The sequence below is a fragment of the Lepidochelys kempii genome, chromosome 2, assembly GCF_965140285.1.
Source record: "Lepidochelys kempii isolate rLepKem1 chromosome 2, rLepKem1.hap1, whole genome shotgun sequence".
In the NCBI taxonomy this organism is placed as follows: Eukaryota; Metazoa; Chordata; order Testudines; family Cheloniidae; genus Lepidochelys; species Lepidochelys kempii.
The window spans coordinates 142,674,203-142,687,670 of NC_136381.1; the positions used below are offsets into that span (position 1 = coordinate 142,674,203).

Consider the following 13,468-nt stretch of genomic DNA (forward strand, 5'->3'; position numbering starts at 1 on the left):
GCGGGCGCTGAGCCGAGGGCCCGAGGTGCTGGGGCCGGGGAGGCGGCGGCGGCCAGGAGCACGCAGAGAGCTCAGCGCCCTCCCCAGGGAGGCAGCCGCGTCTCCGGCCCCTGCTGCGCGGGAAGGGGCGATCAGCGCCCTGCGCTCCAGGTGGGTGGCGGGGCGCAGCAGCCAGGGTAGGGGCCACCCACGCAGCGGCCGCTCCCTCCCGGGGCGGGGCGGCTTCAGGCCGGACGGGGCTTGGATCCGGCTCCTGAGAACGCCCCCCCCCCCGCAGCGAGAAGCCCCACGTTCAAGCCGAGTCGCTGTGGCCGTGAGCAGGGTGCCCAGGGGAGCCGGGACACGGACACGGGCCCGACCCCGGCCGGCCGCCGCGCTGCGGTGATGCGCCGGCGGCGGGGGAAACGCGCGGGTATGCAGGGAGCCCGGCGGCGACCGCAGGGGGCAGGCAGGAAACACCGTCCGCTGCCGACAGGGTGTTGTTGCGTTTTCCTCACACTAAAACCAAGCGCGTTGGGAGTAGCACAGGTCACCGTGCCGCCCCAGGCACCGATCCTGCCGTCCTCCCTCTAGCCAAACCGGGTCTGGCCTGCAGGGGACCTGTCTCCTGTGACTGGGCCCGGGGCACTCCGCGCCTTTCCTGATCCTCCGCCAGCCCCGCTACCCAGGCAGGCTCTAGGACCCTGGCGTTCAAACTTTTTTTCTGGCAACCCAGTTGAAGAAAATTGTTGATGCCCCTGACCCAACAGAGCTGAGGATGAAGGGTTTGGGGGGTGTGTGGGGGGGGGGGGGGCTCAGGGCTGGGGCAGAGGGTTGGGGTACGGGGGTGAGGGTTGCAGGGTGGGGTGAGGAACGAGGGGTTCAGGGTGTGGAAGGGGGACTCTGGGCTGGGGCAGGGGTTGGGGTCAGGGCTCTGGGTGCAGGCTCTGGGGTGGAGCCGGGGATGGGGGGTTTGAGGTGCAGGAAGGTTCTAGGTTTGCGGGGGCTCAGGGCTGGGGTAGTGGATGGGGGCATGGGGTTACCTTGTGCGGCTGCCAGTCAACAGCGCAGCGGGAGTGTTAAGGCAGGCCTCCTGCCTGTCCTGGCACCACGGACCATGCTGCACCCCTGAAGCAGACAGCAGCAGGTCCGGCTCATAGGTGGAGGAGCGTGACACTTGCCAGCAGGTGCCTCCCCCGCCTCCCCCGCTCCCATTGGCTGGTTCCTGGCCAATGGGAACGTGGAGCCTGTGCTTGGGACTGGGGCAGTGCACAGAGCCCTGTGGCCCCCCTGCCTAGGAGCTGGATATGCTGCTGGCTGCTTCTGGGGCACTGCATGGTGTCGGAACAGGTAGGGACTAGCCTGCCATATCCGGGCAGCACCGCCAATGGGACTTTTAATGGCCTGGTCGGCAGTGCTGATCAGAGCTGCTGCGACCCAGTGCCTTACGTTCCACAACCCAGTACTGGGTCACGACCTGCAGTTTGAAAACCACTGCTATAGGACAACAGCAGAATGTCTGTCTCTTAACAGCCCCCTGAAGACTTTAGGCTTTTTAATAATGCTAATAAAGTGGGTTTCCTAAGAAAGTAGGGGGAGGGGAGTGTCACTGGTAAAATGTTTCTGTTGGTTTTCAAGTAAGCACAAAATCCAGAGAAGAAGGGAGACAGTCAGCATCCCCCCCCTCCACCCCCATACTGTTACCAATCCCAAATTTAGACTGTCTTCCTGTTGGCAAGTTCTGTTAAATTATCACTCTAAAACACATCTTGGAAATATAAATATAGCACCTTTCCTACAGTCTCTGTCCCCACAGCAGAATGCAGAATGATGGAGGTGGGAAGGGCTGTAAGTGTGACAGCCTCCACCTTGGCCATCACTGGGGACCTTCACAGCTAAAAGCAGGAGACTCTACAGCTTGCACTCAAGATCCAAGCTCTGTAATCACGGGCTGTAACAAACTCCTATCCTCTGTGGATCAGGTACAGAGGCAGACACATAACTTGCACTGACCAGTAAGGTTACATAAACTAGTTTTGCAGAAGAGCTCACTGGCAGCTTTTCAATTAAGGTTGGTTGTTTTTCTAAAAGCTATGCTCTAGGAATTATTTTGGAGGAAGTTCTATGGCCTGTGTTATACAGGAGGTCAGACTGGATGATCACATTGGGCCCTTCTGGCCTTATAATCTATGAATCAGTGAAACCTATTTGTGCTGTAAGGGCTAAATCCTCCTGCACACAGCGAGCCTGATTGGCCAGGTTCAGTGCAGGGGATTCCTAGGGGTACTTAGGAGGAGGCAATTATCACCCCTTCCCCTCTCCCAGATTGTGAAGCAGCTACAGAGCTGCAGTGTAATGGCTGCTGTGGCCCTTGGGAAGTTGCTCCCATGTCCTAGCTGTGCAAGTGCTAATGGCTGATGGATCTGCATAGTGATTGATCCACTGGTCCCTTTCCTTCCTGCCCCACCTCTAACCCCCAAAACCTTGTGCATGGGGACAGTCAGGGAGCTTGCAGGCAGTGTGCAAACTCCATGTATGTGTTCCCCAAACTACGTTCCTTTCCCCATACTCCATTTTTGATTCAGATAGGAGCAGGACTTGCCCGAAGGCAAGAATGAGATTTTGTTGAATGTGTTGTCGCTTTGTCCTGGTTGCAACAATGAAAAACAGAGGAGTCCAAAGCCCTGAATCACTGAAGCATTACTCCATTTCCACATCAACTTAGTTAAAGTTAAAAGTGCCAGTATTTCATTAAAGGCCTGCATGTAACAGTATAAATATGCCGTGAGCTCTGATGGTGCATCTGATGGGGCGTATTCTACAATGTAGGAGACCTTCAAATGGTAATTCCTTGCTGTTGGTCTCCGACAATAAAGCTTTCTGTTCTGTTCTATGTAGGTTCTTATGACCACCCTCATCACTGTAATATCTGAGTGCCTACGAGTAGTGCATTAAGCAATGTGATGAACATCTGTCCTGTGTTTGTTCACTCCAGGAAATGTCCACAAGGTGGACCCACAGACTGGCCAGGAGGATCTCTGAGGTAGTTAGTATAAGCCATTCAGGGCTTTAAATATAACTACTAACCCTTTGGCTGTAATAGATAGGTAGAGTAGTGCATTGATATAAAAAGGGCAGAGGGATCCTGGCAGCTGTCTGCACCAGCTGAAGCCACTGAATTGTGTTTAAGTTTACACCAAAGCACAGTGCATTGTCATAATCTATGTGTCATATATGTCATAAGCAGTTCTGTGACAAAATTCAGGACCTAGAATTCAGGACCTTTTTCGAAACACCACGGTTAGTGAACATCAATGACTTGATTGTGACTAACAAATGCAGACACAGCGTGATAAAAGTTTTTATTTGCAAGATCCAACATGCCAGACAATCGCTTCCCAAAGCTTGCACAATGATGTTGCCTTTGGGATATTATTAGAACTTGATAAACCTGCCAGTTCTAAAAAGCAAGGTGGGAACTGTATCTTGGGGGTATTATATGCATGGTATTCATTGTCAAATAAGATTTTTTTTCTACCATAGAAAGAAATAGAAGTAGTGGTATACCAGGCGGCTTAATGGAATCTACTCTCCATAAGTCAGCATTAATTTCAGAGGGCTGGATTTATCTCATGGGAATAATTTATTTTTGTTAGTTAAATTTTAATGAACCAATCTGTACAAATTCACATTAAAATGAAGTTCATCAAACAAAAACATAGTTAACAGGAGATACGCCCTGTGCAACCCAAATACATATCAATTAAGAAACAGCATTAAGTGGATGCTAGCAGCCAGTGAACTTGTTCCGCCAGTGCTTCAAAGAGCAGCAGCAGCATTCCTAATAGGGAAGAGAACCCTTGAAGTGCCTCCTATCTGGCAACTTGGAGTCTGTCTTCAGATTTTCTTGGGGATTGTAGTTTCTTCCTAATTGGTGGCAGCTGCTCCCTCTGATGTTAGTTGCATGCCCTTGTCTGTATCCCCTGTAGGCCAGTGTTCTGTGATGAGAGGTTGGCGGGGGGAGGGGACTGCTTGCTTGGAGTAGTGCTGCAGGGGAAGTAGGCTGACGGAAGGCATGGTGGGTAGTACTGGTGTGAAGAGGGAATGAGGTTAAGGAGCAGGGATAGCAGATATCCAGATTCTAGCATTGCCGGGACTCTATCTAGCCCAGCTCCATGTTGGGTGGAACAAAGGAGGTGTGGGGATGAATATAATGTGGCCACACATTCACCCTCTGCCTAAACACCAGATCTCGCCAAAATCCATTTACCATTTAGTTTTATTTTTAAAGGGGTGGTGTTCACCCACCATTTGAGTGGTGAGGTCCACCTTCTTCAACTGACCCAGTCAGAAACATAGCTCAGGTTCATTTCCACAGCTGCTGAGCTTGAGGCAATTTCCCCCAGGATCCCCAAAGGCCTTGTCTGCCCCATACTGTACGGTGGTGGAGCTGACTTTCAGTAGCCATTAAGTAATAAAGAAGGGTGGCTTCTTCCATTATTTGTGGGAAAACAAATGTATAGGGGGCAGGGACGGATTAACTCTCCTGTGGGCCCAGGGCTATTAGATTTTGTGGGGCCCCTGTATACAAGTCTCTTTCCTAATTTAAAACAAAACAATCACAATTATGGCATCGAGGCTGTTAACGTTATACTAAACTTGCCTTTTAATTAACATAAAGCCATTCTGTGGTAACATTTCAGTCTTAAAATATATAGAATATAGCTGAGTTAATTCAAAATAGCCTACTTCTTACCCTAGAACAGCTGTTATATTAGTTTCTTTCTGGAAGGGAGTTTGGGTACAGGAGGGGGCTCTAGGCTGGAACAGAGTGTTGGGGTGCAGGAGAGGGTGAGGGGTGTGGGCTCTGGGAAGGAGTTTGGGTACAGGAGGGGATTCTGACCTGGAGCAAAGGGTTGGGGTGCAGGAGGGGGTGTAAGGTGTAGGCTCCGGCCGGGAGGCGCTTACCACAGGTGGCTCCCGGCCAGCAGGGCTCAGGCAGGCTGTCTGCATGCTTTGCCCGCAAGCTGCTCCCAGAAGTGACCGGCTTCTGGCATGTCTCTATGTGCCCTTGGGGTTCCCGGCCAATGGGAGCTCTGGAGATGGTGCTGGGGGCGGGGGCAGTGCACGGAGCCACTTCTCCCCCCCCCCCCCCGTCAGGGGTTGCAGAGACATGCCAGCAGCCGGCTGCTTCCGGGAGCAGCATGGGGCCATGGCATGCAGGCAGCCTGCCTGAGCCCTGCTGCATCGGGGCCCCCTTTAGCCTGGGGCCCTGGGCTGCAGCCCCTAAAGTCCCTGTGTTAATCCATCCCTGACAGCGGGGTGTTTGGCTATTCACATCTTTGTGCTTGAATTACGTATTTCCCTGTTGTAAAGCCCTGTTCACTTTAAATTTGCCTTGGTAGCTTCAGAGAGAAATTGCCCAAGGCAGAATTGTGAGGGGAGATTCCCCCCTGCTCTCCAAAGGCACCAAGGCCCCTGTGGCCCTACCGCTCCCTCCCAGCCATGTGGGCTTGGGAAAGAGAGACCCTCCAGGGAGGAACCAACTAGAGAGAGCTGGAGGGAAACACAGAAGCTGGTGCAGCAGGACCCTTCTGATGACTGCTGATGTCATCAGACTCCTTTTTCACAAGTCTAATTTCTACCTAATCTGAGTTAGATGAAAAGCGTTACAGACCTGCTGGCTCATTACTGGGTACCTAGTGCTCTCCCTGGCTGAGATGGAGGGAAAGGAGCTAGCCAGAAGAAGGGTCTATAATATCTTGGGTACAGGAAAAGGAAGTAACACGGTGAGGTTCGAAGGGACCAGGCATGTGAGCAGGAGCAGCAGCCTGGCTGCTGTCTGTGTGGAGGGAAGGCTGGGTAGCAGGCAGAATGAGAGCTGGGACTGAAGGCTGGACAAGGGGCTCACAAAAGCAACATGATCAAGTTGCAGTGGGGGAGGTTTAGATTGGATATTAGGAAAAACTTTTTCACTAAGAGGGTGGTGAAACACTGGAATGTGTTACCTAGGGAGGTGGTAGAATCTCCTTCCTTAGAGGTTTTTAAGGTCAGGCTTGACAAAGCCCTGGCTGGGATGATTTAACTGGGAATAGGTCCTGCTTTGAGCAGGGGGTTGGACTAGATGACCTTCAGGGGTCCCTTGCAACCCTGATATTCTATGATTCTATGATCCAGGGACTCAGCCTATAGGTAGGAGGTGTGAGATGGCTACACATATGGGTGGCCAGAGCATGGTGTGGAGGGATCTCAATGAAACAGTTACCCTTCCAGTGGTTTGCCCCATGCACAGAGCTGGGAACTGTGGGTTGAATTTTGTAGCTGTCAAAGTGAGTGCCCTCATGGTATTTATTTTCCCCCAATATAGTTCTTTCCTGTTCCGCTTAGACTCCATGAACATTTATGAGGACCCACTGATGGCTACAGCCTGTTAAGCAAGGTGGCCACTCTCACATTTCCACAATACCACATGGGGGGCATTTGTAAGAGCCAGAGGGTGCGGAGCGGTATCCCCGTCTAATATTAGACAAAACCACATTTGGTTTTATCCCAGTACTGGACAGGGGACAAACCTCTCAAAAAGAGGACTGCCCAGTTCAGTACTGGATGAGTGGCCTCTGTACTGTAGAGCCTAGTGCATGGAGTGCCTATACCATATGCCTCTGAGCCGGTGGCACACAGCACACCCTATTATCAGGCATCTAGAGGGCATTCTGTACTACGGCAGTTGCAGTGATGCCCTGTAGTGGGGTCAGTTACAGTACTTTGAGATATATGAACCTTTGTCCTTTTAACTTCACATCAGATTTCCAGATGGCCAATGAAGCGAGACCATGCCCATGTGACATTGGAGACAGGTTTGAGTATGGGGGGCTTGGGCATGAAGTGCAAGTGGAGCACATCAAGGCGTACGTTTGCAAACCATCCGCCAGCACGGAAAAAGCTGTGGTTGTGATTCAAGATATATTTGGATGGCAACTCCCAAATACCAGATACATGGTTGATATGCTTGCAGCTAATGGATACATGTAAGCAATTCTTTTTTCTTGTTTTCTTCCTAAAGAGACATTCTCAAGTTCACTAGGTCCAAATTATGACCTGGTCTATGGTGTCTTCCATACACTAGGAGCAACCTTATACTTTCAGTCTGTATGACTTATTTTAGAACAAAGAAGACAAAAAAAGAAAAAGTGGACTCTTCCTGAGAGACCGCAGTATACAGCAGGTCTCCTCTGCATAGTTGTTTTCAGACATGATTGTTGTCAGACATGGCACAGCAATTGTCAGAACATAGTGGCTGCACAAGCAGAGTTCTGAGAAATGTCAAAGTGCAGTGCACTAACAGAAGCACCAACAAAGGCTGTTGTGTTTGAATGTCAAACAATGTGGGTGATTAAAAAAATTAAACAGCTTTCACTGAAATTTAATTAAACAATAACAAGAAGTGCATGTTCATATAAGGTTTTGCAAATTCTCTTTAAAGCAAAACATCTTTTAGTCTGAACTACATGATGGTTTTTCTTTTAATTTTTGCCAAAAAGATGTAATGGACTGTATGCACTAGAGCATTGCATACAATCCTTCTTTCCCCTGCTCCCAGCTAGAAACAGCTTGTCTCAAGCTTCTGAGGTTCATAAGAGTTAAATCCAACAGTGGGGCACCAATTTCTAGCAAATCCATGTGCTGTAAACAGGCAGTTACTGTGTAATTACAACCATACCTGGGGAGCTGGAACTTGACCTCTGCTCCAGAAAAGTGGGCCTCTGCCTAATTTTGTAATGTTCTGGCTTTGAGTGCTGGCCCCCTTTAGTGGCTGCAGCCCATTGAGGAAAATGGAATTAAAATTAATGGCAGCGAAGGACAATTGTTAATCTCAAGAAACTGAGGTCTGGTTTTGGAACTAGTGCCTATCCTATAATCTGGTTTCGCTTTATCTAGTAGTTGAATGCGTCAATCAGCAGGACAAGAATTCTCTGTTTGAATTCTGTGTATGCTCCAAAGCTTGTCCACCCTGGGTCTGTAGCTCACTATCTCTCCACTGCCCATTAATTTCTGATCATCTGATGTTTGCACTTCCCTCGCAAGGTGGGGAGAGAGTGGAAAGCTGGGAGGCAGGCAGCTTTTGGCTCCCTCTCGTGTAAGGTAGTTAACTGGCTGAGTACACAGAGATGTGAGCAGGGTGGGCATTCAGTGTAGGATGTGACTGGTTGGACTGGCACATTACCATCTAGTGGCAGGAATGCAGGAGTTTATTTTAAGTGCTCTCCAACCTCCCGCTCCTCCTGCCAGAGCATCACTGGGATGGAGAGCCCTTGAGCCTGAATTTCAGGGCCCTTGTTAAGGAAAATACCCTGTGTTATCTCAACAGGCTTGCTCCTGTGGAGAGGAATGTGTTCAATATTTGTAGTGCAGTCCTGGGTGATAAATTCATTCTCCAAATAATAGTCTGATTTAAGTGACATTACGTATAGCTCATGTTTAAATCTCACATTAAGCTTAATAATACAGGGCCATTTTGTGTCAGCATTGTTTAAACAGAACTTCCCATTACATTAAATGGGGACTGTCAAGGTTCCTTCCCCACTCTGAACTCTAGGGTACAGATGTGGGGACCTGCATGAAAGACCCCCTAAGCTTATTATTACCAACTTAGGTTAAAAGCTGCCACCACCAAAGTGTTACACAAAGAACAGGGGAAGTGCCCACTTGGAAATGTCTCCCCCTCCCAAAATATCCCCCCAAGCACTACACCCTCTTTCCTGGGGAAGGCTTGATAAAAATCCTCACCAATTTGCATAGGTGAACATTATGGATCTTAACCCTTGGATCTTAAGAACAATGAAAAGCAATCAGGTTCTTAAAAGCAGAATTTTAATTAAAGAAAAAGGAAAAGAATCACCTCTGTAAAATCAGAATGGTAAATACCTTACAGGGTAATCAGATTCAAAACATAGAGAATCCCTCCAGGCAAAACCTTAAGTTACAAAAAGACACAAAAACAGGAATATACATTCCCTCGAGCACAACTTATTGTATCAGCCATTTCAACAAAACAGAATCTAACGCATATCTAACTAGATTGCTTACTAACTCTTTACAGGAGTTCTGACCTGCATTCCTGCTCTGGTCCCGACAAAAGCATCACACGGACCGAGAGAACCCTTTGCGTCCCGTCCCCTCCCCCCAGCTTTGAAAGTATCTTGTCTCCTCATTGGTCATTTTGGTCAGGTGCCAGCGAGGTTATCTTAGCTTCTTAATGCTTTACAGGTGAAAGGGTTTTTCCTCTGGCCAGGAGGGATTTAAAGGTGTTTACCCTTCCCTTTATATTTATGACATGCCCCCCAAATCACAAATAGGATGAAACGCTGGCTGTGATTTCTTCCTGGAGCTCTAGGAGAAAACAGAGTTAATAAGACACATGCACCTCTAAATATACTACCAAGTATATAAAGACGAACAATATGTTCCACATCTCAAGGACGATTTGAACCAGTTGATTCTGGGAAACTTTCATGGGAGAGTGCATCAGCCACTTTGTTAGAAGCTCCTGAGATGTGTTGGATGTCGAAATCAAAATCTTGGAGAGCTAAACTCCACTGAAGAAGTTTTTTTGTTATTTCCCGTAGCGGTATGAAGCCACTGTAGCGCAGCATGGTCGGTTTGCAGGTGGAAACGCCATCCCCAAACGTATGGGCTTAGCTTTTCCAGAGCATAGACAATGGCGTAACATTCTTTTTCACGGACTGACCAGTTGCTTTCCCTCTCAGACAGCTTCTTGCTGAGAAACACGACAGGATGGAATTCTTGATCCAGTCCTTCCTGCATTAAAACTGCTCCCATACCACGCTCGGACGCATCTGTGGTTACTAGGAATGATTTGTCAAAGTCTGGGGCCCTTAGCACAGGGTCAGACATGAGTGTCGCTTTAAGCTGGTTAAAGGCCTTCTGACACTCTTTGGTCCACTGAACAGCATTTGGCTGTTTCTTTTTGGTTAGGTCTGTCAGTCGGGCTGTGATTTGGCTGTATTGCGGCCTGTAATATCCAGCCAAGCCTAAGAAGGATTGGACCTGTTTCTTTGACTTTGGGACAGGCCACTTTTGGATAGCATCCACTTTGGCCTGTAGGGGGTTGATAGTTCCTTGACCCACCTGGTGTCTAAGGTAAGTCACTCTGTTTAGGCCTATTTGACACTTCTTAGCCTTAACAGTTAGTCCTACTGGAATGCGTTACCTAGGGAGGTGGTAGAATCTCCTTCCTTAGAGGTTTTTAAGGTCAGGCTTGACAAAGCCCTGGCTGGGATGATTTAACTGGGAATTGGTCCTGCTTCGAGCAGGGGGTTGGACTAGATGACCTTCTGGGGTCCCTTCCAACCCTGATATTCTATGATTCTACCTCCCTTATGTGCTCGTAGACTTTTTGTAGATGTTCCAGGTGTTTTGCCCAGGAATTTGAAAATATGGCCACATTGTCAAGGTAGGCGACTGCATATTCTCCTGATCCCGTCAGGAGACCATCTACAAGTCTTTGGAAGGTGGCGGGTGCATTCCGCAGCCCAAAAGGGAGTACATTAAATTCATACAGCCCAACCTGTGTGGTGAAGGCTGACCTTTCCTTGGCGGATTCATCTAGCTGTACCTGCCAGTACCCCTTGGTTAAGTCCAAGGTAGAGATGAACTGGGCCCGTCCCAGTTTCTCTAATAGTTCATTTGTGCGTGGCATTGGATGGTTGTCTGGGCGAGTTACAGCATTTAGCTTACGGTAGTCCACTCAAAAGTGTATCTCCCCATCTGGTTTGGGAACTAGAACCACTGGAGATACCCATGCACTGCCAGGGGGGCGGATTACCCCCATCTGTAGCATATAGAATGGGAGATCCAGGATAGCAGTTTTAGCTTGAGGAGACACCCGGTAAGGTTGGACTTTAATTGGGTGAGCATTACTTGCCTCAATGGAGTGGTATGCCCGTTCAGTCAGTCCTGGGATGGCTGAGAACGTCGGCTCGTAGCTAGTGCACAGCTCCTGGATCTGCTGTCACTGCATACGCCCAAGGGTCATGGAGAGGTTCACCTCTTCCACGCCACCAGCACTTTTCCCTTCATAGTAGACACCTTCAGGCCACTCAGCGTCCTCTCCTCCCTGGGCTGTAAACTGACAAACCTTTAATTCTCTGGAATAAAAGGGCTTTGGAGAATTAATATGGTACACCTTAGGCTTTCGGTTGGAGGTGGGGAATGCTATGAGATAATTAACAGCTCCCAGGCGCTCCTGGACCGTGAATGGCCCTTCTCACGACGCTTCCATTTTATGGGTCTGGATCGCCTTTAAGACCATGACCTGGTCCCCTACTTTGAAGGAACGCTCTCTGGCATGTTTATCATACCAGGCTTTTTGCTCTTTTCGAGCATCCTGTAGATTTTCTTTAGCAAGGGCTAAAGAGGTTCAGAGGGTGTTTTGTAGGTTGGTGACAAAGTCCAGAATGTTAGTTCCTGGAGACGGTGTAAACCCCTCCCACTGCTGCTTCACCAGCTGTAATGGCCCCTTAACCTCACGGCCATATACAAGTTCAAATGGTGAAAACCCTAAACTGGGATGTGGTACAGCTCTGTAGGCAAAGAGCAACTGCTGCAACACTAGGTCCCAATCATTGGAGTGCTCATTTATGAATTTACGTATCATGGCCCCCAAAGTTCCATTAAATTTCTCCACCAGGCCATTTGTTTGATGATGGTAAGGGGTGGCAACCAAGTGATTCACTCCATGAGGGGTGAGGGGAGGATAGCTCAGTGGTTTGAGCATTGGCCTGCTAAACCCAGGGTTGTGAGTTCAATCCTTGAGGGGGCCGTTTAGGGATTTGGGGCAAAAATTGGGGATTGGTCCTGCTTTGAGCAGGGGGTTGGACTAGATGACCTCCTGAGGTCCCTTCCAATCCTGAGATTCTATGAGCATCCCAAAGGCTTTCCATAGTTCCTGCCAGGAAATTAGTTCCTGCATCTGTGAGGATGTTGGAGGGCCAACCTACCCTGGCAAAAATGTCTGCTAGTGCCTGGCACACACACTTAGCCCTGGTGTTGCTTAGAGCTACTGCTTCCAGCCACTGGGTGGCAAAATCCATGAAAGTCAGTATGTACTGCTTCCCTCTGGGTGTGTTTTTCGGAAAAGGACCCAGAATATCCACAGCTACTCGCTGAAATGGAACCTCAATGATGGGGTGTGGCTGGAGAGGGGCTTTGACCTGGTCTTGGGGTTTTCCCACTCTTTGGCGTACCTCACAAGACCGGACATAGGTAGAAACATCCTTGCCCATTCCCTCCCAGTGGATTGATCTCCCCAAACGGTCTTTGGTCCTGTTTACCCCAGCATGGCCACTAAGATGATCATGGGCTAAGCTCAAGAGCTTGACCCTGTACTTAGTTGGAACTACCAACTGTCTGAGGATGCCAGTCTTCCTGGTGTCCACCAGAAAGGGTTTCCTTGTATAAAAGTCCTCTTTCTACAACAAACCTGGATCGATTAGAGGAGCTGAGAGGCAGTGGGTTGCTCCGTGCCACCATCCAAGCTCTCTGGAGGCTTTCATCTGCTTCCTGTTTGGTCTGGAACTGTTCCCTTGATGCTGGAGACATCAGTTCCTCATTGGATTGTGGACCTATGCTTGGTCCCTCTGGAAGCAATGTAGGGGATGAGCCTGTTTCCGTTGACTGTGAACCACTCTCCAGTGGTGCACTATGTTGGGGTTCAGGCTCCAGCTGAGCCTCTTGTATAGAGTTATCAGCTGCTGCCGGTTCAGGTTCAGTGAGGCCCTCTGGTGTTGGGGTTGCAAGTACTGGATTCAGTGCTGGCAATGGTTCTGCGGCTGGCTCTGTCTGGGTCTCTGGGATTGGATCTACTACTGCTGTTGCAGACTTGGCATGGGGTTCGGTTCTATCACCTCTGACCGGGTCCTGGTAGAAGTTTCCGGAACAGAGCTCGGCGTGACTGCTTGCTAAGCCTGGCTGCAGGTGACCATTCCCACCCTCTTGGCTAGCTTCACATGATTGGCCAAGTCTTCCCCCAACAGTGTGGGGATGGGATAATCATCATAGACTGCAAAAGTCCACGTTCCTGACCAGCCCTTGTACTGGACAGGCAACTTGGCTGTAGGCAAATTGAAAGAGTTGGACTTGAAGGGTTGAATCATCACTTGGATCTCTGGGTCGATTAAATTGGGGTCCACTAAGGAAGCATGGATAGCCGACACTTGTGCTCCGGTGTCCCTCCACGCGGAGACCGTCTTCCCGTCCACATTCACAATTACCCTCCGCTCTGAGGGAATCTGGGAGGTATCTGGGCCTGAGGACCTCTGGTGTGATTCCGGTGCAATGAACTGTAATCTGTTGGGGTTCTTGGGGCAGTTGGCCTTTACATGCTCCGGCTCGTTACATTTAAAACATTGTCCAGCTGATGGGTCACTGGGGCAAGGTGGGTTGCTGGGGAACGGTGTGGCAGGACGAT

The 13,468-nt window shown here is 49.5% G+C and overlaps 1 protein-coding gene across 5 annotated transcripts in view; it reads left to right on the top strand.

Moving 5' to 3' along the window:
- LOC144929074 (carboxymethylenebutenolidase homolog) overlaps window positions 1-13,468 on the top strand; it is a 33,355-nt gene continuing 19,887 nt past the window's right edge. The window contains exons 1-2 of one of the 5 annotated variants that reach the window (XM_078851642.1): window positions 1-150; window positions 6,785-7,007. In XM_078851642.1, coding sequence (XP_078707768.1) covers window positions 6,793-7,007 — 215 coding nt within the window. In that variant the 5' untranslated portion in view covers window positions 1-150; window positions 6,785-6,792. Of the gene's footprint in view, window positions 151-191; window positions 413-6,784; window positions 7,008-13,468 lie in introns of those variants that run through there. The other 4 variants (XM_078851643.1, XR_013635359.1, XM_073332357.2 and 1 more) reach the window with 4 other exon arrangements.